This window comes from Phyllobates terribilis, unplaced genomic scaffold, assembly GCF_046119375.1.
Source record: "Phyllobates terribilis strain yellow unplaced genomic scaffold, ASM4611937v1 Scaffold_3__8_contigs__length_932513732, whole genome shotgun sequence".
In the NCBI taxonomy this organism is placed as follows: Eukaryota; Metazoa; Chordata; class Amphibia; order Anura; family Dendrobatidae; genus Phyllobates; species Phyllobates terribilis.
In genome coordinates this window covers 515,316,207-515,337,125 of record NW_027362763.1, presented here as the reverse complement: position 1 = coordinate 515,337,125, position 20,919 = coordinate 515,316,207, and the positions used below count along the sequence as shown (strand labels likewise).

The 20,919-nt window shown below is 40.5% G+C and overlaps 1 protein-coding gene across 6 annotated transcripts in view; it reads right to left on the bottom strand.

Annotated features, from left to right (window-relative positions):
* The window catches only part of LAMA2 (laminin subunit alpha 2), a 1,447,346-nt gene that overhangs the window by 1,051,529 nt on the left and 374,898 nt on the right, over positions 1-20,919 (bottom strand). For all 6 annotated transcript variants that reach the window (XM_073676060.1, XM_073676058.1, XM_073676059.1 and 3 more), the window contains exon 6: positions 9,678-9,767. In XM_073676060.1, the coding sequence (XP_073532161.1) occupies positions 9,678-9,767 (90 nt within the window). The remainder of the gene's footprint in view (positions 1-9,677; positions 9,768-20,919) is intronic.

The window sequence follows — 20,919 nt, the reverse complement described above, 5'->3', positions numbered from 1 at the left end:
AGCTGTGCATATGCCATCCTGTCGACCTCCTCTATCCACTTCACACAAGCAGAAACGGCTCCAGTGGGCCAAACATTACATGAAGACTGATTTCAAAACTGTTTTGTTCACGGATGAGTGCCATGCAGCGCTCGATGGTCCAGATGGATGGAGTGGAGGATGGCTGGTTGATGGACACCCCACGCAAACACGGCTACAGCGCCAACAAGGAGGAGGTGGAGTAATGTTTTGGGCTGGAATCATGGGGAGAGAGATTGTCGGCCCCTTTAGGATCCCTGAAGGCGCTAAAGATGAACTCCATAATGTATGTGGATTTTCTCAAACAGCACTTCCTGCCATGGTTCAAGAAGAAGAACCTTGTATTTCACAGCAAGATCATTTTTTTGCATGATAATGCACCATCTCATGCTGCACATAAAACATCTGCATCTCTGGCTGATATGGGCATAAAAGGGGACAAACTTATGGTGTGACCCGCATGCTCCCCTGACCTCTACCCCATTGATGGCGGGAGGCAGTTCACATCTAAGCAACAGCTCTGGGAGGGTATTCTGTCCTCATGCAAAACAATTGAAGCAGAAACCATCCAAAACCTGACAAATTTAATGGACGAGAGAGTTCAGAAGCTCCTTTCGAACAAGGGGTCCTAAGTGAAAATGTAACATCACCTAGAATAAAGTTTTGAGTTGAAAACTGTTTGATTTCAGTTTCTAATAACCTGCTAATGCTTATAATTTCAAAAATGACCATTTTTTGGTCTTTATTAAAATGAAAAGGTTGATCGAAAAGTTTGGGGGATCTAAGAGTGTGGCAACCCAGTAGTCAGGATTATTTCTAATTCTCACAATTCGAGGGTCATGTTGCAGGTAGTGCAGCAAGAAGGCACTCATGTGTGTTGCGCATCCAGGAGCACCAAGTCCCTGTTGTGTTGGTGGCGAGGTAACAATCATGCTTCCTTCCTCTGTCCTCTCCCCCCAACCTCGCACAACAGAAATGTGATCAAGGTCTCCCTCATCTGATGAGTCTTCCATCAGTTCGTCCTCCACTTCTTCCTGGGCTCCTGCACCTTCCTCACTAGTTTGGCTGCTACCATGCGCCCTGGTAAAACCATCTCCCCCACCCTCACATGCCTGCCGCCTTGGTGCTGCCGACCGTCTGGACCTTGCAGATGTTAGCCCTTCCGCATACAACTCCTCCTCCTCTACTTCCTCCACCTCCTCTTGTGCCACCACCTGACTCCGAATTCTGTTTAACATGTGCTCCAGCATGTAAATCACCGGAATAGTCATGCTGATAATGGCATCGTCAGCACTAAACATCTTCGTCGCCATTTCAAAACTGTGCAGAAGGGTGCATAGGTCACTGATCTGAGACCACTCCTCCAGCGTGATTTGCCCCACCTCTGGATCTCGTTGGCCCAGGCTATACGTCAGAACGTATTGCACCAGGGCTTGTCGGTGCTGCCACAGTCGCTGCAACATGTGCAGAGTTGAATTCCACCGGGTAGGCACATCGCATTTTAGCCGGTGAAGTGGCAGGCACAACGACTTCTGTAGAGATGTAAGTCGCTGAGCTGCGGGATGCGAACGGCGGAAGTGAGCACACAGCGACCGTGCCCTCTGCAGAAGGCCATCTAGTCTGGGATAGTGGGCTAAAAATTGTTGGACAACCAGGTTCAACACGTGAGCCATACAAGGCACGTGTGTGATATTGCCCCGGCGAAGGGCCGCACCCAGGTTTGCAGCATTGTCGCACACGGCCTACCCTGGTTTCAGGTCCAGTGGAGACAACCATTCATGAAATTGGTTCTCCAGAGCTGACCACAACTCCTCAGCTGTGTGACTCACATTTCCCAGACATTTCAAAGTAAAAACCGCCTGATGACGTTGAGCCCTACTGCCAGCATAGTAAGGAGGTGTGCAGGATCCCTTCTGCGCAGTTAGAAAGCTTGTGGCATGACCAGACAGGCTTTGGGTGCAGGTGAAAGACTGAGAGGAGGTTGAGGAGGCAGAAGCAATAGAGGAACTTTGACATAAAGAGGATTGACGCACAACTCGTGGGGACGGCAAGACTTGGACAGCAGCCCCTTGTCCTGCTGTCACCATAGTTACCCAGTGCCCAGTCAGCGACATGTAACGCCCCTGTCCATGCCTACTCGTCCAAGTGTCTGTGGTGAAATGCACCCTGTCACACACAGAGTTTCTCAAAGAAGCGGTGATGTTGTGTGCGACATGCTGGTGGAGCGCAGGCACACCTTTCTTTGAGAAGTAGTGCCTACTGGGCATCTGGTACTGGGGCACTGCGACGGACATAAGGTCACGAAAATCCTCTGTGTCCACCAGGCGGAAAGGCAGCATTTCTGTAGCCAAGAGCTTGCAGATGGTGAAATTCAACCTCTTAGCTTTCTCATGGCTAGGAGGAAATGGTCTTTTACTTGTCCACATCTGAGGGACCGAGGGCTGGCTATTGTGCTTAGACGGGGTTGATAAAGGTGTCTCCGGTAAACTGACGGTCTGTGAGGAAGATGCAGGCGGACATGTTAGGTTGCCTTGATCCAAAGGTGGTGCTATCGATGTCGGACAGCGCTCAACACCAGCTGGTGTTACCACCTCCAAAGAAAATGATGACCTGCCAATCACGCTGGCTGTTGCGGGTAAAGAGGTGGCAGGTCTGCGCCCCAAAACAGGTGTGACTGCTGTCCCCCCAGTCACAGAGGATGAAGAGGCCGCGGATGCACAAGATATGGCAGACGGTGGTTGGCCCGGCCGGCTAGGCCGCATTGTAGCACACTAAGCTTCCCACTGCAACTTATGCTTCATGTCCATGTGCCGGTTCATGCATGAAGTACTCAAACTATGTATTTTTTGGCCTCTACTTAGCTTTTGCTGACAAATGTTACAGATAACACGAGTTGGGTCATCTTTATCGATCTGAAAAAATGCCCAGGCTATGCAAGGCTTAGCACCCATGCGATCTGAAGAGCCACCACGAATTGTGGTGAGAGGCAGAGTTGTGTTTGAGGATGCAGTTGTTGACGTGCTTCCAGTACTATGTCTCTGTCCAGGAAGGCGCAACCTGACCTCGTCGTCACTAGCATCTTCCTCCACCTCCTCTGCTGACCTCATCTCTTGGCTGACTGTGGTTTGACAGTAAGTGGGATCTCCAACTTCATCATCATCACCCTGTGCGTTATCACACCCGTCGTCCTCAGAGCCAACCTGTTCCTGCCCTGACAAAAAACTAAAGTTGTCGCTCCAATCAGGTATTTGAGTCTCATCATCGTCTTCCTCATTGTCTCCACCAACAGGAGTTACAGTTTGGGAATGAGGGTCTACATTATGGTCAGAACCTTCTGCATCTGGTCCTGGATCCGACTCATAAAGATTCTGGGCATCAGTGCAGATCATTTTCACGTCTGGATTCACAGAAGCGCTGGAGTCGACCTCTGATTCCCAGGCTATAGTATGAGTAAACAGCTCTGCAGACTCAACCATCTGTTCTAGCTCATACTCAGACGGGCAGCTGGAGATTTGGGAGCTGTGAGGAAGCAAGTGCGATTGGGGTGACACCTTTGAGGACTGGAGTATTTGTGATGTTGAAGTTGATGTGGAGGAGAGCCCACTTAAAGGAGCACTTGATATCCGTTGAAGCACCTGCTGTTTTTGTGCCTCATCTGGAATTTGTAGCGATTGGCGTGGCCGTAAGAAAGGGATCTTATCACATTGTCCGCTAAAAGAAGTAGACATTTTAGTTTGGCTGGAAGATGGTCTTTCTTCTGCAGATGTTACTGTTGCTTTAACACCTACCCCACGGACACAGCCTTTTTTCCCCTTCCCAACACGCCTATTCCCCTTTCCACCAGCAGCAGGCCTTTTTCCACTCATTTTGGTGGTTAATTAATTCACAACTCTGGAGTTGTTTGCACAAAAAAACAATGGATGGGAACCGAGCAGAGCTGAGTGGCCAAACTGTGGTATTAGGACAAAACTATTGGCTGGGTTAGATGCAGAAAAAAATTATATTCAATTTGCAACCTGATGGAGGTCAGTATAGATGGACTAATAGAACAAGTCCCACACACAGCTAGAAGCCCAAATATTTTTTCAGAGGTAGATGCAGAAAAAAATTGTATTCAGTTTGCAACCTGATGGAGGTCAGTATAGATGGACTAATAGAACAAGTCCTACACACAGCTAGAAGCCCAAATATTTTTTCAGAGGTAGATGCAGAAAAAAAATATATTCAGTTTGCAACCTGATGGAGGTCAGTATAGATGGACTAATAGAGAAAGTTCCACACACTGCTAGAAGGCCAAATATTTTTTCAGAGCTAGATGCAGATATAAATTATTTTTAATTTGCAACCTGATGGAGGTCAGTATAGATGGACTAATAGAGAAAGTCCCACACACTGCTAGAAGGCCAAATATTTTTTCAGAGCTAGATGCAGAAAAAAATTATATTCAGTTTGCAACCTGATGGAGGTCAGTATAGATGGACTAATAGAACAAGTCCCACACACAGCTAGAAGCCCAAATATTTTTTCAGAGGTAGATGCAGAAAAAAATTATATTCAGTTTGCAACCTGATGGAGGTCTGTATAGATGGATTAATAGAACAAGTCCCACACACAGCTAGAAGCCCAATATTTTTTCAGAGGTAGATGCAGAAAAAAAATATATTCAGTTTGCAACCTGATGGAGGTCAGTATAGATGGGCTAATAGAGAAAGTCCCACACACTGCTAGAAGGCCAAATATTTTTTCAGAGCTAGATGGAGAAAGAAATTATATTCAGTTTGCAACCTGATGGAGGTCAGTATAGATGGACTAATAGAACAAGTCCCACACACAGCTAGAAGCCCAAATATTTTTTCAGAGGTAGATGCAGATAAAAATTATTTTTAATTTGCAACCTGATGGAGGTCAGTATAGATGGACTAATAGAGAAAGTCCCACACACTGCTAGAAGGAAAAATATTTTTTCAGAGCTAGATGCAGAAAAAAATTATATTCAGTTTGCAACCTGATGGAGGTCTGTATAGATGGATTAATAGAACAAGTCCCACACACAGCTGGAAGCCCAAATATTTTTTCAGAGGTAGATGCAGAAAAAAATTATATTCAGTTTGCAACCTGATGGAGGTCTGTATAGATGGATTAATAGAACAAGTCCCACACACAGCTAGAAGCCCAATATTTTTTCAGAGGTAGATGCAGAAAAAATATATATTCAGTTTGCAACCTGATGGAGGTCAGTATAAATGGACTAATAGAGAAAGTCCCACACACTGCTAGAAGGCCAAATATTTTTTCAGAGCTAGATGCAGACAAAAAATTATTTTTAATTTGCAACCTGATGGAGGTCAGTATAGATGGACTAATAGAGAAAGTCCCACACACTGCTAGAAGGCCAAATATTTTTTCAGAGCTAGATGCAGATATAAATTATTTTTAATTTGCAACCTGATGGAGGTCAGTATAGATGGACTAATAGAGAAAGTCCCACACACTGCTAGAAGGCCAAATATTTTTTCAGAGCTAGATGCAGACAAAAAGTTATTTTGAATTTGCAACCTGATGGAGGTCAGTATAGATGGACTAATAGAGAAAGTCCCACACACTGCTAGAAGGCCAAATATTTTTTCAGAGCTAGATGCAGATATAAATTATTTTTAATTTGCAACCTGATGGAGGTCAGTATAGATGGACTAATAGAGAAAGTCCCACACACTGCTAGAAGGCCAAATATTTTTTCAGAGCTAGATGCAGAAAAAAATTATATTCAGTTTGCAACCTGATGGAGGTCAGTATAGATGGACTAATAGAACAAGTCCCACACACAGCTAGAAGCCCAAATATTTTTTCAGAGGTAGATGCAGATAAAAATTATTTTTAATTTGCAGCCTGATGGAGGTCAGTATAGATGGACTAATAGAGAAAGTCCCACACACTGCTAGAAGGCCAAATATTTTTTCAGAGCTAGATGCAGACAAAAAATTGTTTTGAATTTGCAACCTGATGGAGGTCAGTATAGATGGACTAATAGAGAAAGTCCCACACACTGCTAGAAGGCCAAATATTTTTTCAGAGCTAGATGCAGACAAAAAATTATTTTTAATTTGCAACCTGATGGAGGTCAGTATAGATGGACTAATAGAGAAAGTCCCACACACTGCTAGAAGGCCAAATATTTTTTCAGAGCTAGATGCAGATATAAATTATTTTTAATTTGCAACCTGATGGAGGTCAGTATAGATGGACTAATAGAGAAAGTCCCACACACTGCTAGAAGGCCAAATATTTTTTCAGAGGTAGATGCAGAAAAAATTATATTTAGTTTGCAACCTGATGGAGGTCTGTATAGATGGATTAATAGAACAAGTCCCACACACAGCTAGAAGCCCAAATATTTTTTCAGAGGTAGATGCAGAAAAAAATTATATTCAGTTTGCAACCTGATGGAGGTCAGTATAGATGGACTAATAGAACAAGTCCCACACACAGCTAGAAGCCCAAATATTTTTTCAGAGGTAGATGCAGATAAAAATTATTTTTAATTTGCAGCCTGATGGAGGTCAGTATAGATGGACTAATAGAGAAAGTCCCACACACTGCTAGAAGGAAAAATATTTTTTCAGAGCTAGATGCAGAAAAAAATTATATTCAGTTTGCAACCTGATGGAGGTCTGTATAGATGGATTAATAGAACAAGTCCCACACACAGCTGGAAGCCCAAATATTTTTTCAGAGGTAGATGCAGAAAAAAATTATATTCAGTTTGCAACCTGATGGAGGTCTGTATAGATGGATTAATAGAACAAGTCCCACACACAGCTAGAAGCCCAATATTTTTTCAGAGGTAGATGCAGAAAAAATATATATTCAGTTTGCAACCTGATGGAGGTCAGTATAAATGGACTAATAGAGAAAGTCCCACACACTGCTAGAAGGCCAAATATTTTTTCAGAGCTAGATGCAGACAAAAAATTATTTTTAATTTGCAACCTGATGGAGGTCAGTATAGATGGACTAATAGAGAAAGTCCCACACACTGCTAGAAGGCCAAATATTTTTTCAGAGCTAGATGCAGATATAAATTATTTTTAATTTGCAACCTGATGGAGGTCAGTATAGATGGACTAATAGAGAAAGTCCCACACACTGCTAGAAGGCCAAATATTTTTTCAGAGCTAGATGCAGACAAAAAGTTATTTTGAATTTGCAACCTGATGGAGGTCAGTATAGATGGACTAATAGAGAAAGTCCCACACACTGCTAGAAGGCCAAATATTTTTTCAGAGCTAGATGCAGATATAAATTATTTTTAATTTGCAACCTGATGGAGGTCAGTATAGATGGACTAATAGAGAAAGTCCCACACACTGCTAGAAGGCCAAATATTTTTTCAGAGCTAGATGCAGAAAAAAATTATATTCAGTTTGCAACCTGATGGAGGTCAGTATAGATGGACTAATAGAACAAGTCCCACACACAGCTAGAAGCCCAAATATTTTTTCAGAGGTAGATGCAGATAAAAATTATTTTTAATTTGCAGCCTGATGGAGGTCAGTATAGATGGACTAATAGAGAAAGTCCCACACACTGCTAGAAGGCCAAATATTTTTTCAGAGCTAGATGCAGACAAAAAATTGTTTTGAATTTGCAACCTGATGGAGGTCAGTATAGATGGACTAATAGAGAAAGTCCCACACACTGCTAGAAGGCCAAATATTTTTTCAGAGCTAGATGCAGACAAAAAATTATTTTTAATTTGCAACCTGATGGAGGTCAGTATAGATGGACTAATAGAGAAAGTCCCACACACTGCTAGAAGGCCAAATATTTTTTCAGAGCTAGATGCAGATATAAATTATTTTTAATTTGCAACCTGATGGAGGTCAGTATAGATGGACTAATAGAGAAAGTCCCACACACTGCTAGAAGGCCAAATATTTTTTCAGAGGTAGATGCAGAAAAAAATTATATTCAGTTTGCAACCTGATGGAGGTCTGTATAGATGGATTAATAGAACAAGTCCCACACACAGCTAGAAGCCCAAATATTTTTTCAGAGGTAGATGCAGAAAAAAATTATATTCAGTTTGCAACCTGATGGAGGTCAGTATAGATGGACTAATAGAATGATGCTATGCCCAAAAGATTTTACTTCACTAGGTGCAGTAAAAAAATTGGTATTCTATACACAGGTGGTATATCTTGCAACACAGATAGGCTACTCCACTGACTAACACACTCTGTAATAGGCCAAAAAGGTTTAGCTTTGCTAGATTCAGCCAAATGCTGTGAAAAAAACTTGCACAGCACTGGCACAGACCTGCCTGGCAAAAACTGATAGGAACTGATGTAACCTAGTCCTGAAAAGGACTGCAATTACAATTAGTCTTTACTCCCACAATCTGTCTATTTAAGAGCACAGACCTGCCTGATAAAAGTCATAGGAAATGCTGTAACCTAGTCCTTAAAAGGACTGCAATCACAACTATTCCCTACTCCCAAGCTATCTGTAGATTTGTGCGAAAATTGGCTTGAAATTAACAAGGTATAGCGCACACAGCAACAGCGGTGCCGTCTAACACGCAGCTGCAGCAGTGAGAAAATGGTGGCGACGGGGAAAATGGCTTGGTCTTATAGGGCAAGGACATGTGACATACACTGCCAATGACACATGCCCTTGCTTGTGTGAAAAAAAGCACTTCGCTCCGTGTGTGCGCTGCTGATAGGCTGACAGATTGCACCTCCCCACTGTAAATGCGGGAAAGAGAAAAAAAAATGGAGATCTTCATTATTCCTGCAGAGATCCATCCCCTGACCCTCCCCCCACCCCGCTGTACACTCAAACTGCGTATTAACATTAATTTTCATCATTACTGAGAAAAAATCCAGTTATGATTTTGGTGCACGAACAGTTATCGAACATAACCTCGAACAGCCGAATTTTTCTCAAATCGTTCGTGTTCGCCGAACGGCTCGAACACCGCCCAAAACAGCTCGAATTTGAGATTGGCGAACAGTTCGAGTCGAACAACGCTCATCTCTAGACATTACATCAAAGTTGGATCAGCCTGTAGTGTGTTTTTCCACCAGGCCTCCATTGGTTAATGAATTTGATTTCCATTGATGATTTTTGTATGATTTTGTTGTCAGCACATTCAACTTTGTACCGAACAAAGTATTCAATGAGAATATTTCATTCATTCAGATCTAGGATGTGTTATTTGAGTGTTCCCTTTATTTTTTTGAGCAGTGTATATTCTTTTTTTTTCAGTGGGTGCAATCTCAATCATATTTGATTTTTTTTCAATGTATGTGTATATTATTGTTGATTTTTAAAAAATTACTTTGAGAGCCAGCAATTAAATGTTAAAACTAAGTTTTGAGATAATGCCTTTCATGTAAAAAAATAATAATTCCTAACATTACAAATGCTGGTTATTTTACTTACTGAAGTGATATATCTCTATTTAGCTTGCATAATGATTTTTTATCCAAAAATTATGTTTCTCCATTTTTGTGTACGAATTATACCAGTGTCACATTTTTCTCTTTTAAAATAAAGCCTGGTATTTTGCAATTATATTGCTTGAGATTTTTCCTTTCACACGAGTGCTAAAAGAAGATAAAAATACTGTTAATATGTTATATTACTAATTTACTCACATTAGTCTTTGGATCCCACGGACAAGCCCTTGCATGACCATAGCAGATGCACATGCCGCCTACAGAAATATCTTTTATGGAGTAGAAATACTGAAAGAAAAGAAAATTGATATGAGTGCTTAGCAAAACAACATATGTTACAATATGATTTTCTGCTAATGTACATGAGTAAAAATTGGGTTGTAATTTGTGACTGTCTACAGTCTGACAACATAGAAGCAGGCAATTCCCCAACATAAGGGTCTTCAGTTACACCACCACTCCATAATTGTTGATTTTTCAGCCCTGGAGTGGCGCTTTTAATGTAAGCTCTCTACCCCCGGTCATATACTCACCATCCAGTTTCTTCACCGTTTTTCGGTGCCACTCCAGTCCTGCTCCACCATCTTGTGAGAGCAGCTTTTGACTGTCCGGAAGTCAGAAGCTACATCACAAGCTCTCAATACATGTCTATCAGTGCCAGAATGAGACTTGTATTGTAAAGTGACTTCCGCTCAGCTCCATGAAACACTGGAGCTGCCGATGGGTCACTTTTCACCAGAGACCGACGGGAACAACGCTGGAAAACAATGAAGGAGGTGGTAGCTGTGTAAGAGACAGGGGGCAGGGGAAAAACATTTAAATCACCACTCCAACAGTTTGAAATGTGTGTCGGTTCACCAGAGTGATATGATTGTGTTAACCTGTATCCACACCAGTATAACACAGTACTTGTTGAAAGACTGTATATATATTTTGATGCAAGGTTTTAACTCTGTGAATGATTTAAAATGCCTTATATTACATGATTATATAAGGAGAATAAGCAATTAATGTATTGATGATAACAAGTACAGTGCACATTGTTAAGGAAGAAGTTTGCCCAGTAGCCAACGGAAACAGTTGATGATTCGTCTAACTCCAGTGTGGGAGAGGCTTAGTCACTGTGCTCAGGGGAATTCCCAGTGGACAGTTGAAAATTACGTGACAGGAATAAGTGGAGAAGCCATCTTGGGGGTAGTCTGGAATATATCCTGAACAGGAGAGGATGCGCTGGAAGGGAATTCAGCAGCATCTGCTTGTGAGAACACCCCATTGACACTAGAGATATTGGAGCTGAGCTTGCTCACGACCAGAACCTGTCCAAGTTTGAGGAAATTTCTGTCAGAAACGCTGTCCAGAGACGATAAAGGCCGGGACCTACAGTAAAGAGGTGTTGGACACCACTGAGAAATTAAGCTACAAGCGTCAATGGTACCGATCACCTGTTGAAGGGGCCCCACAGTGAGTAACTGTTCACGCATAACAGAACATATTTGCGCCAAAATATTCAGGCTAAGATCTAGTCTGTAGTTAGTTAGTTAGAATAACTGCTTCAGACTACGTTTGTTGCTAATACCAGAGTCTAGAACTTTTGGATTTGCTGCCACGGTTTATGCTGGTTTAATAACTAAGAAAATCCCAATCCACTTTGAGGTGCCGACACAGCACACAACGGACTCCGGACCATACTTGAACTCCATTTTGATACAGGAGAAAGTTTCTGCACAGAATTTTAGTACTGGGCAGTTATTCAACAGTGTACGACTATATTTACAGCTAAACGGCCGTAGTTTGTTTTGGGTATTCTAGATACAGTTGAGGACGGACTGTTCCTCCGTAAACACTACAGGAAGGGACAGGAAAATTTGGTTGGGGAAATAGAGGAAATATTTGGCAGTTTGTAAAACCTCAGTGTTGTACCGCAGGCTAGCCTGTACGTTACATGCATATAATTAATCTAATTCTTAAGGTGTAAAACGGTAATAGGCGGTGGGTTTAGACAGGTTCCCCAGCAGGAAAATCTATAAAAAAGATAGTAAATACAGACTGCTTAGGTGCCACGCTGTATAGCACTGAGGTTAAAGCTGTTGACTAATGTTTGCATAATATTTAAATGTTTTTTGTATTGTCTAGGTTAAAATATACACTTAAATAAGTAAAATAGTTCTTTTGGGATCAAACTGTGTAAGAGATGGTTTTCTCGACCGTGGCTCCACCGTGTCCTGAAGTACACTCCCGGTGCACAACTTAAAGGTTCAATACAGTAAAAAACACTGGAGTGGTGCTGTAAGGCTAATAATAATACAAAAGTGAATATTTTACATTTTTATGAATATTTTATGGTATTCATAAATGCGAATGAAAAGGAGTTTTAGCCAGAATTAAAAATGACAATATATTATAGCTGTAGCCAAACTTTGATGTTTATCTTTGCTTTACTAATAGACACACTGACAATTTTTTCAGCTTTCTTGTGGCAGCTATTTTGACAAAAGTGAGAAGTGCAGCCTTATTAATTGTCATTGAATCAGTATTTTAGAAATAGTAATTTACAATTGCTCATCCATTTGTGAGATGCAACAAAGGTGACAACCTATACGATTGCATTTCCTCTCATCACTTTTGTTAAAATAGCTGTCATAACATAACAACAAAACTAGCAGCATCTCTCTATGTTAAGAAAAAAGTATTAGACTAAAAACTTTAACTTGTGACTTTGTAGCATGAAGTTTCTAAACTTCACATTTTCTAAAAAAAAAATCTTTTCAAGCAACAACTAGCAAACATTCAAAAAACAAAAAGGCAAGAAAATATTTAATTTGGTTTCCTTCATGAAGAAAGAACAGTTTCATTCTTTTTTACAAGCCACAGATTCTCAAACATAGAACATTTTATCATTTATGACTGTCTCCAAGCATTGATGTCTGATTATGCAAATATAATATTATCCATATGAAAATGCCCTGGACAGAAGATAGAAGATGGATTCTGGCAAAGATGCAAAGGAAGAGAGGCCGATAAATTGTGATGACCCTGTTAAGCTGGTGCCTTGGAAGGTTGAATGCAGTATCAATAAATTCCATCAGTATTGTGGATCAGTGAACCTGTTCTTGGAGACTGATTTATTACCATTTATTCTGCCTGCCCTTTATATGATCCTCATTCACATCACACAGAACAGTGACAAATACACAAACCTTCGACAAAGACAGAACTGTAATCACCAAGTTAAATGCCCAGCTAACCATCAAACAAATCAGAAAAAGCTTTATATGTAGTGAAGGATTTTCAAGCTGAGCTGAAATGCATTTTGATATTCTTCCATAGTCAGACAAAATCTATTGGCTATTGTGATACACCATGGCCATACTCTAATTCTGAGCTCTAACAACCATCAGTACAAAGCTGAATCTTAGAATTTTTTATTTTTATTTTCATTTGGGGCACATGTTAATTTAAATGTGCGCCATTCAATTACACCTTGTTTGGAAATTAATTATAGTTTTCCATAGGTGTTTTTTAAAAATAAATACTTCTATCCTTCATTTATCCACATCTTCTCTTTAAGTCAAAGTGAAGTGGTCAGACTTGTGCTTTTGAGGGACATCACCAGTTGCTTTCAATTGAGGCATTGATTTGAATTTTATTGACATCTTTTACAGGTACCAGGAAAGTGAGATACTGCCGCCACTTTCTCCAAACTCCCAAAGTAGTCTAAGCTGATACCAACATGTCTCGCTATGACTAATGTCATGATGGAAGATGCAAATCTAGTTATTTAAAATGAAAAACTAGATTTATTTTATGATCCAACTTTTGAAATCTGAACTCCTATATCCCACTTCCCGACATTTTGTTTTCCTGGAGTACCTTGTGACTGCAGCATCAAAGGCAGATCTATGATTTTTTTGTCAATATTTTTAAAGAAATGACAACTGATGAAGTTTTCATGGAAGATAGCAAACCTGGTTCATTGTGTTAAAGAAGGCAATGTAGAGTGAAAAGCTATTTGTTGGGAACCTTTCAGAATACGGTCCAGGCACAATTGAACTTTTTTTTACAGTTATTAAAGTTAAAAATTCCAGATGTATAGGAAAAAATTATTATGGTGCATACATTTCAAAACAGACTGATCTTAACAAGACAGCAGGAGACAAATCATTGAGCTTCCATAGCACAGTAAGGTCATGTGAGACATAATTAGTGGCTAAGTGTAAGATTGTGGCTGTAGAATGGTCTTACACTGTGCCTTCGGATGACCTCATCTTTTGGATTTATCTTGAACTTACAGTACAGACCAAAAGTTTGGACACACCTTCTCATTTAAAGATTTTTCTGTATTTTCTTGACTATGAAAACTGTACATTCACACTGAAGGCATCAAAACTATGAATTAACACATGTGGAATTATATACTTAACAAAAAAGTGTGAAACAACTGAAAATATGTCTTATATTCTAGGTTCTTCAAAGTAGCCACCTTTTGCTTTGATGACTGCTTTGCACACTTTTGGCATTCTCTTGATGAGCTTCAAGAGGTAGTCACGGGAAATGGTCTTCCAACAATCTTGAAGGAGTTCCCAGAGATGCTTAGCACTTGTTGGCCCTTTTGCCTTCACTCTGCGGTCCAGCTCACCCCAAACCATCTCGATTGGGTTCAGGTCTGGTGACAGTGGAGGCCAGGTCATCTGGCGTAGCACCCCATCACTCTCCTTCTTGGTCAAATAGCCCTTACACAGCCTGGAGGTGTGTTTGGGGTCATTGTCCTGTTGAAAGATAAATGATGGTACAACTAAACGCAAGATGGAATAGCATGCCGCTGCAATATGCTGTGGTAGCCATGCTGGTTCAGTATGCCTTCAATTTTGAATAAATCCCCAACAGTGTCACCAGCAAAGCACCCCCACACCTCCTCCTCCATGCTTCACGGTGGGAACCAGGCATGTAGAGTCCATCCGTTCATCTTTTCTGCGTCGGACAAAGACACGGTGGTTGGAACCAAAGATCTCAAATTTGGACTCATCAGACCAAAGCACAGATTTCCACTGTTCTAATGTCCATTCCTTGTGTTCTTTAGCCCAAACTTGTCTCTTCTGCTTGTTGCCTGTCCTTAGCAGTGGTTTCCTATCAGCTATTTTACCATGAAGGCCTGCTGCGCAAAGTCTTCTCTTAACAGTTGTTGTAGAGATGTGTCTGCTGCTAGAACTCTGTGTGGCATTGACCTGGTCTCTAATCTGAGCTGCTGTTAACCTGCGATTTCTGAGGCTGGATACTCGGATAAACTTATCCTCAGAAGCAGAGGTGACTCTTGGTCTTCCTTTCCTGGGGCGGTCCTCATGTGAGCCAGTTTCTTTGTAGCGCTTGATGGTTTTTGCAACTGCACTTGGGGACACTTTCAATGTTTTCCCAATTTTTCGGACTGACTGACCTTCATTTCTTAAAGTAATGATGGCCACTCGTTTTCCTCTACTTAGTTGCTTTTTTCTTGCCATAATACAAATTCTAACAGTCTATTCAGTAGGACTATCAGCTGTGTATCCACCAGACTTCTGCACAACACAATTGATCGTCCCAACCCCATTTATAAGGCAAGAAATCCCACTTATTAAACCTGACAGGGCACACCTGTGAAATGAAAAACATTTCCGGTGACACAGCATATTGCAGCAGCATGCTATTCCATCTGGTTTGCGTTTAGTTGTACCATCATTTATTTTTCAACAGGACAATGACCCCAAACACACCTCCAGGCTGTGTAAGGACTATTTGACCAAGATGGAGAGTCATGGGGTGCTACGCCAGATGACCTGGCCTCCACAGTCACCAGACCTGAACCCAGTCGAGATGGTTTGGGGTGAGCTGGACAACAGAGTGAAGGCAAAAGGGCCAACAAGTGCTAAGCATCTCTGGGAACTCCTTAAAGATTGTTGGAAGACCATTTCCGGTGACTACCTCTTGAAGCTCATCTAGAGAATGCCAAGAGTGTGCAAAGCAGTCCTCAAAACAAAAGGTGGCTACTTTGAAGAACCTAGAATATAAGACATATTTTCAGTTTTTTCACACTTTTTTGTTAAGTATATAATTCCACATGTGTTAATTCATAGTTTTGATGCCTTCAGTGTGAATGAGCAATTTTCATAGTCATGAAAATACAGAAAAATCTTTAAATGAGAAGGTGTGTCCAAACTTTTGGTCTGTACTGTATATAATGGACCTGTAATGATAAATATTTTGTAAATTTATATTGTGTGTTTGAGTGGCTGAGTTTGCTATATGCAAGTCACAGAACATGTAATTTTTATTTAAAGGGAACCTATCATCTGACTAATACTGCCAGGCACAATTTGTCTTGAATGACTAGTCCTCAGCACTGAGCAGGTCTACAGTGGTTTATCCCCACACTACTCCCCTTGACTGATAGGTTTCTACTAGAGATGGGCGAACCCAAACTGTAAAGTTCAGGATTCGCATCGGACTCCTAGTGCCCGGTACTGAACTTCGAACACAGACTTCTCCTGGATGTCCGTTTTACAGTTCTGAAATCCAAGGAGGAGAGAGATTTTCCAGCTCCAAAATTCGCGTCCCCATTGATTTAAATGTGGTTCGGGTCTGGTTCAAGTTCGGGTACAGTTCTGACACCGAACCGAACTTTGGTCTAAAGTTTGTTCAGGTACTAGAACCCAAACTTCCACGGATCCACTCATCCCTAGTTTCTACCTAAGCACACACATTGGGGGAGACCTGTCAATCTAAATGAAAAAGACAACAAGGCGCTGTGGGGAACCAGATGTGGAATAGTCATCTGAGATGTATACAATCCAGTTTTGGCTGTTCAAAATATGTTTCCTATGACATGGCAAAGCATTTAGAGTAAAGCATGCACAGCTGCAATAACGTAGTCATTGTCTGATTACGGTTTATTAGTCAGGCAGCATGAATAAGATGACAGGTTTCCTTTAAATATGGTTTTTGGTTATTGGTTGGGTTCAAATTTCTCTTTAAACCTTTTTACAAATGATTTCAGGATAAACTGAGAAAACATTAGAAGGTCTTTTTTTAAAACGTTCTCATTTGTTTTGTAAACTTTGCCTGGGAAAACTGTCAAAGAGCAAAAGCATGACAGTAGTAATTGCTGCTCTATAGTTAGAGGAAACCTTTGACTTTTCTGTTCTTTAAAGATTGTCAGAGATTCTATCTAGTGTTTAGTAAAAGTTTCAGCAAAAGCAATGTGGAAAAAAAAAAGCGTTATTATGCATTTCTTTTAACCATCCCATCCAGATTTACCATACATCCAACAAGATAGCCTGCTCTCATATAAATATATATATATATTTTTTTTACAAAAGTTTTACACATATAAATTGTCACATAGAGTAAAACCAATTAAACAGAAAAAACACCATCAAAGAATAATAAAAAAGTGACCTGCAGCACTAATGCAATGTTTCTGTAAAGAGGGTCCCAGTCTTATCCTAATCTCAGAAGAAAATAGACAATATAAAAGTCACAAAAATCACAATAATTTAACTATAGTTTGATATTATATAAGGGCTTATTCAAACATCAGTTTTTCATGTATGAGTTCTATGTGTTATTCACGGTTCAAACTCATACCCATTATATATGGAGCGGTATGCATGTCATTTTTTTTTGTGGAACGCGTGGTCTACACCAAAACACAGAGACTTGTACAATTTTCATCTGATGCCATCTTTGTATGATTCATGTGTTGTCTGTTTATAACATTGGTCCATGTTCAGTTTTTCTTCAGTGATTTTCTAATACATGAGAAAAAAAATGTCAACGTTTCTTCTACACATTGCAATCACTGATTAAAATCTGATCAAAAAAACTGATGAAAATCTGTCTTTTTTTTACATACCAGAAAAATCTCTGTTGTCTGAATGAAACCTTAGTTTAATTATTCTAATAGAGAAATCTGTGTAAAGAAGACTAAATATTTAAGTAGATATACCAATAAACCAGTATCTAAAGCATATGGATCAGAATATCATATAGTCAGGGATTAGGTGAAGGTGGAGATCCCAGAGTCCCAAGAAGAGCCAAATGTGGAGCACTGCCTCTCTGAAAGCTCGATTCGGGCAGATTCACTCAAATTTGTTTTTGTTTGAAATTGATTTGAGGAGACTTGAATTAATCTTAAATTTTACAAAAATTCTAATTCACATAAATCAGATTTTTTGTGATTTGCTGTAAGCAATTTCAGCAAAATGTTGCTTGACTATAGAGGCCGAGAAGGGGTTAAAATAATTCTTATAATCATCTCTCCTCAACCCTCACCATACCTGTCCTGCTCTCTCTGATCCACTGGCTCTTCTATCTTATTTCTTCTATCTACTTTTTGGGCCACCAACCATTCTTGGATGGGTCTTATGTTCACTAGGTCAACGATGTACATCATGCCCAACGTCACCCCATAAGGTGCACATGCATTGGCCCTAATTTGAGTTTGTGAGGCCATGGTTTCTTGCCAATATCTATTTCCATTGTCTGGAGTTGTTATATGCCAATCACTGGATGCACCAGTCAGGTATGTATTTACTGGGCTCCATACTGTGGCATTTGTTGATTGTATTCATACAGTGCACAGATTCTCCCACCTGATGGCTTGCATTATGTAAATTTTGTCAGACATGCAACATTTTACTATGCTGAATATTAACCTCAGTTTTTCTATATTTTTATACAATTTAATATGTATGGTTTATGATATTATTATTGATTTATTTTTTTATTTATATAGCGCCATTAATTCCATGGTGCTGTACATGAGGAGGGTTACATGCCAAATACAGATATCACTTACAGTAAAAAAAACTAACAATGATAGACTGGTACAGAGGGAAGAGGACCCTGCCCTAACAGGCTTACAATAATAATAGTAAAATATTATAAACATTTGTGATTTAGTCTGTAGGTACATATATTTTAAAGATGCTATTGTATAAGTTCAAAATAAACAACAGCATTAAAAAAAAACAGATTTCTTTAGGTGTCAGTCAGTTTTGGCATTCAATTGTGCTGTGATATCCACTATTGCATCCTAAGCAATAATCCCAAAACACTATTTTGTGGAAAGGATCAGGTAAAACAAATTCTATTAACAGAAACCCCCAAATCTTTAATATTTTGCTATAGCAATATCAAAGAATATATTTAAATGCAATTATTAAAAAAAATAGCTGAACCTCTACTGAATTCAGAGTAAGAAATGTGTGAATCACGAGATTTCTTTTTGATTCATGTTCCTTTTAGTTAGTATATATTTTGAAATGTGGTAATCATGTGTGAGCATCAAACTTCTAATAATACAACTGTTCATAATTGATTTTGATCATGTTTGATTTTAGGTGCACTTATTTATTTTTTTAAACAATAGGTTGATTACATGTACAGTAGTTACTTGGTTATATAGGTTGAAAAGTACATAGGTCCTTCAAGTTGAATCTTCTGTGTAGCAAGCTAAACAGAATAACTAAAGGGATATTAGGCTTTCATCGAAAAAGATTACATTTTGTAAAATGAAAAGCTATACTATTTTTTAATATATATTTTCTGGAAAGTAAGGTAATGATGGCTGTTTTTACCAATTCTTTGTGTGCAAAATTAAATATATACCTATCACCGCCATATAAAAAACACTAGATCGAGCTGGAGGTTGTGGTTTTTTATTTTGTACTTGGGAGCCTACAGTTACTGTATTAAGGTGGTACATGGCTGCATTTAATAAAGAGTAAGTCCTCATTCACAGACTAGTTTTTTTCTCATACAATAACTAAATTTTATTATTGTGCTGGATCATATATTCATGATCTGTTTTGTCTGAGAAGGGTCAGACTGGAGAACCGGAGAATATTTCAATGGGCTTTGGGAATTCCTTCAAAGGCATCCATAGCAGCACACTTCGTGGGCGCTATGGGCCCCTGAGTCCAGGAAAACCCTGTGCCTAACAGCGACCAGGCAAGCCAGTGGCGACACCACCCCGCAGTCAGGATTTAAACAGTATCTACATCGTGAGGAGCTGTGTGATATAATACTGTGTATGGGGGAGAGTTGGGGCCTCATTCTGTATAACGGGGGCTGTGGTGCCCCCATTCTGCATATTAGGGAGCTGTTTTGAGCTGACACGCTTGATAGGGAAGCTGTAGTCCCCCATACTGAATATAGGGGAGTTTTAGGGACATTGTACTGTGTATAAGGAGCTGTGGGGGCCATCATCTTATATATAGGTAGCTGTAGTGCCATACTGTATATAGGGTGCTGTGGGAAATCATACTGTATATAGCGATTTGAGGAGGCCATCATACTTTGTATAGGGAGCTGTGGAGGCCATCATACTGTATATTGAGAGTTGAGGGGACATAAAACTGTGTATAGGGAGCTGTGTAAACTATCAAACTGTATATGGGAGCCATCATACTGAATCTAGGGAGTAGGGGGCTATTATGCTGTATATAGGGATCTGTGGAGACCATCATAATGTATGTTAGAAACTATGATGGGCATCATGCTGTATATAAGGAACTGTAGGGGCCATCATTCTGTGCACAGGGAATTGGCTGGTCATGATACTGTGTAACGGGGACTATGGGAACATCATACTGTATTGCTGTGGCCTTCATACTGTGTGCTGTGGTCACTCTGGGTTCAACATACTGTTCTTATGTGGGTGAATTCTTTGTGTGAGTATCATACCGTATGTGCGGGAAGTCATTTTGGAGGCATCATGATTCAAGGTAGCAAAATCGGTATTGTAGTAGGTGAAAACACTGACGGGCTTCTCTGATTAAATGACATTGATGACTTATCCCCCAGATAGCTCATCAATATTGGATGACTGGGGGTTAAACATACAACACCCCTTCCAATCAGCTGCAATAGCCTGTGGCAACACCTGATGTAAACATTTCTGTAGCTACACTGCACAGCTCTCTCTAATGTGTCATTTTGCGTTATCATTAAAGGGATATTCCAGGCCAGGGCTAATCTTCTTCAGGCACTGTATCTTTGCTGAATCATAATGTGGCGCCCTGCTGCACATTGATGCAACAGAACCCAGAAGGGTGCATGGATGTACTTCTCCACAAGAGGCCCTCACACATTCACACACCTCCACCCTACCACCTCAGACCAGCAGAGGGAGCTCGTTAGGGATATATATAGGGAGGGTGGAGCCAGGCAGCTCTGTTAGAGTTTGAAGTCAGAGCTCAGAGGTGAGCTGAGAGCGTGCTGACGCTCAGAGAGCAGCACGCTGGCTGCTGTGCTTAGGCGAGCCAAGGCCTACAGCACGTGTGAAGGCCTAGTGAGAGCCTTGAGTGGGCCGAAGGTGAGTGGAGAAGGAAGAAGTAGCGAGGGGGCAGAGGAGCATACCAGGCTCACCCCGAGATATATACCGGACACCGGGTCCGCGCCTACAGGG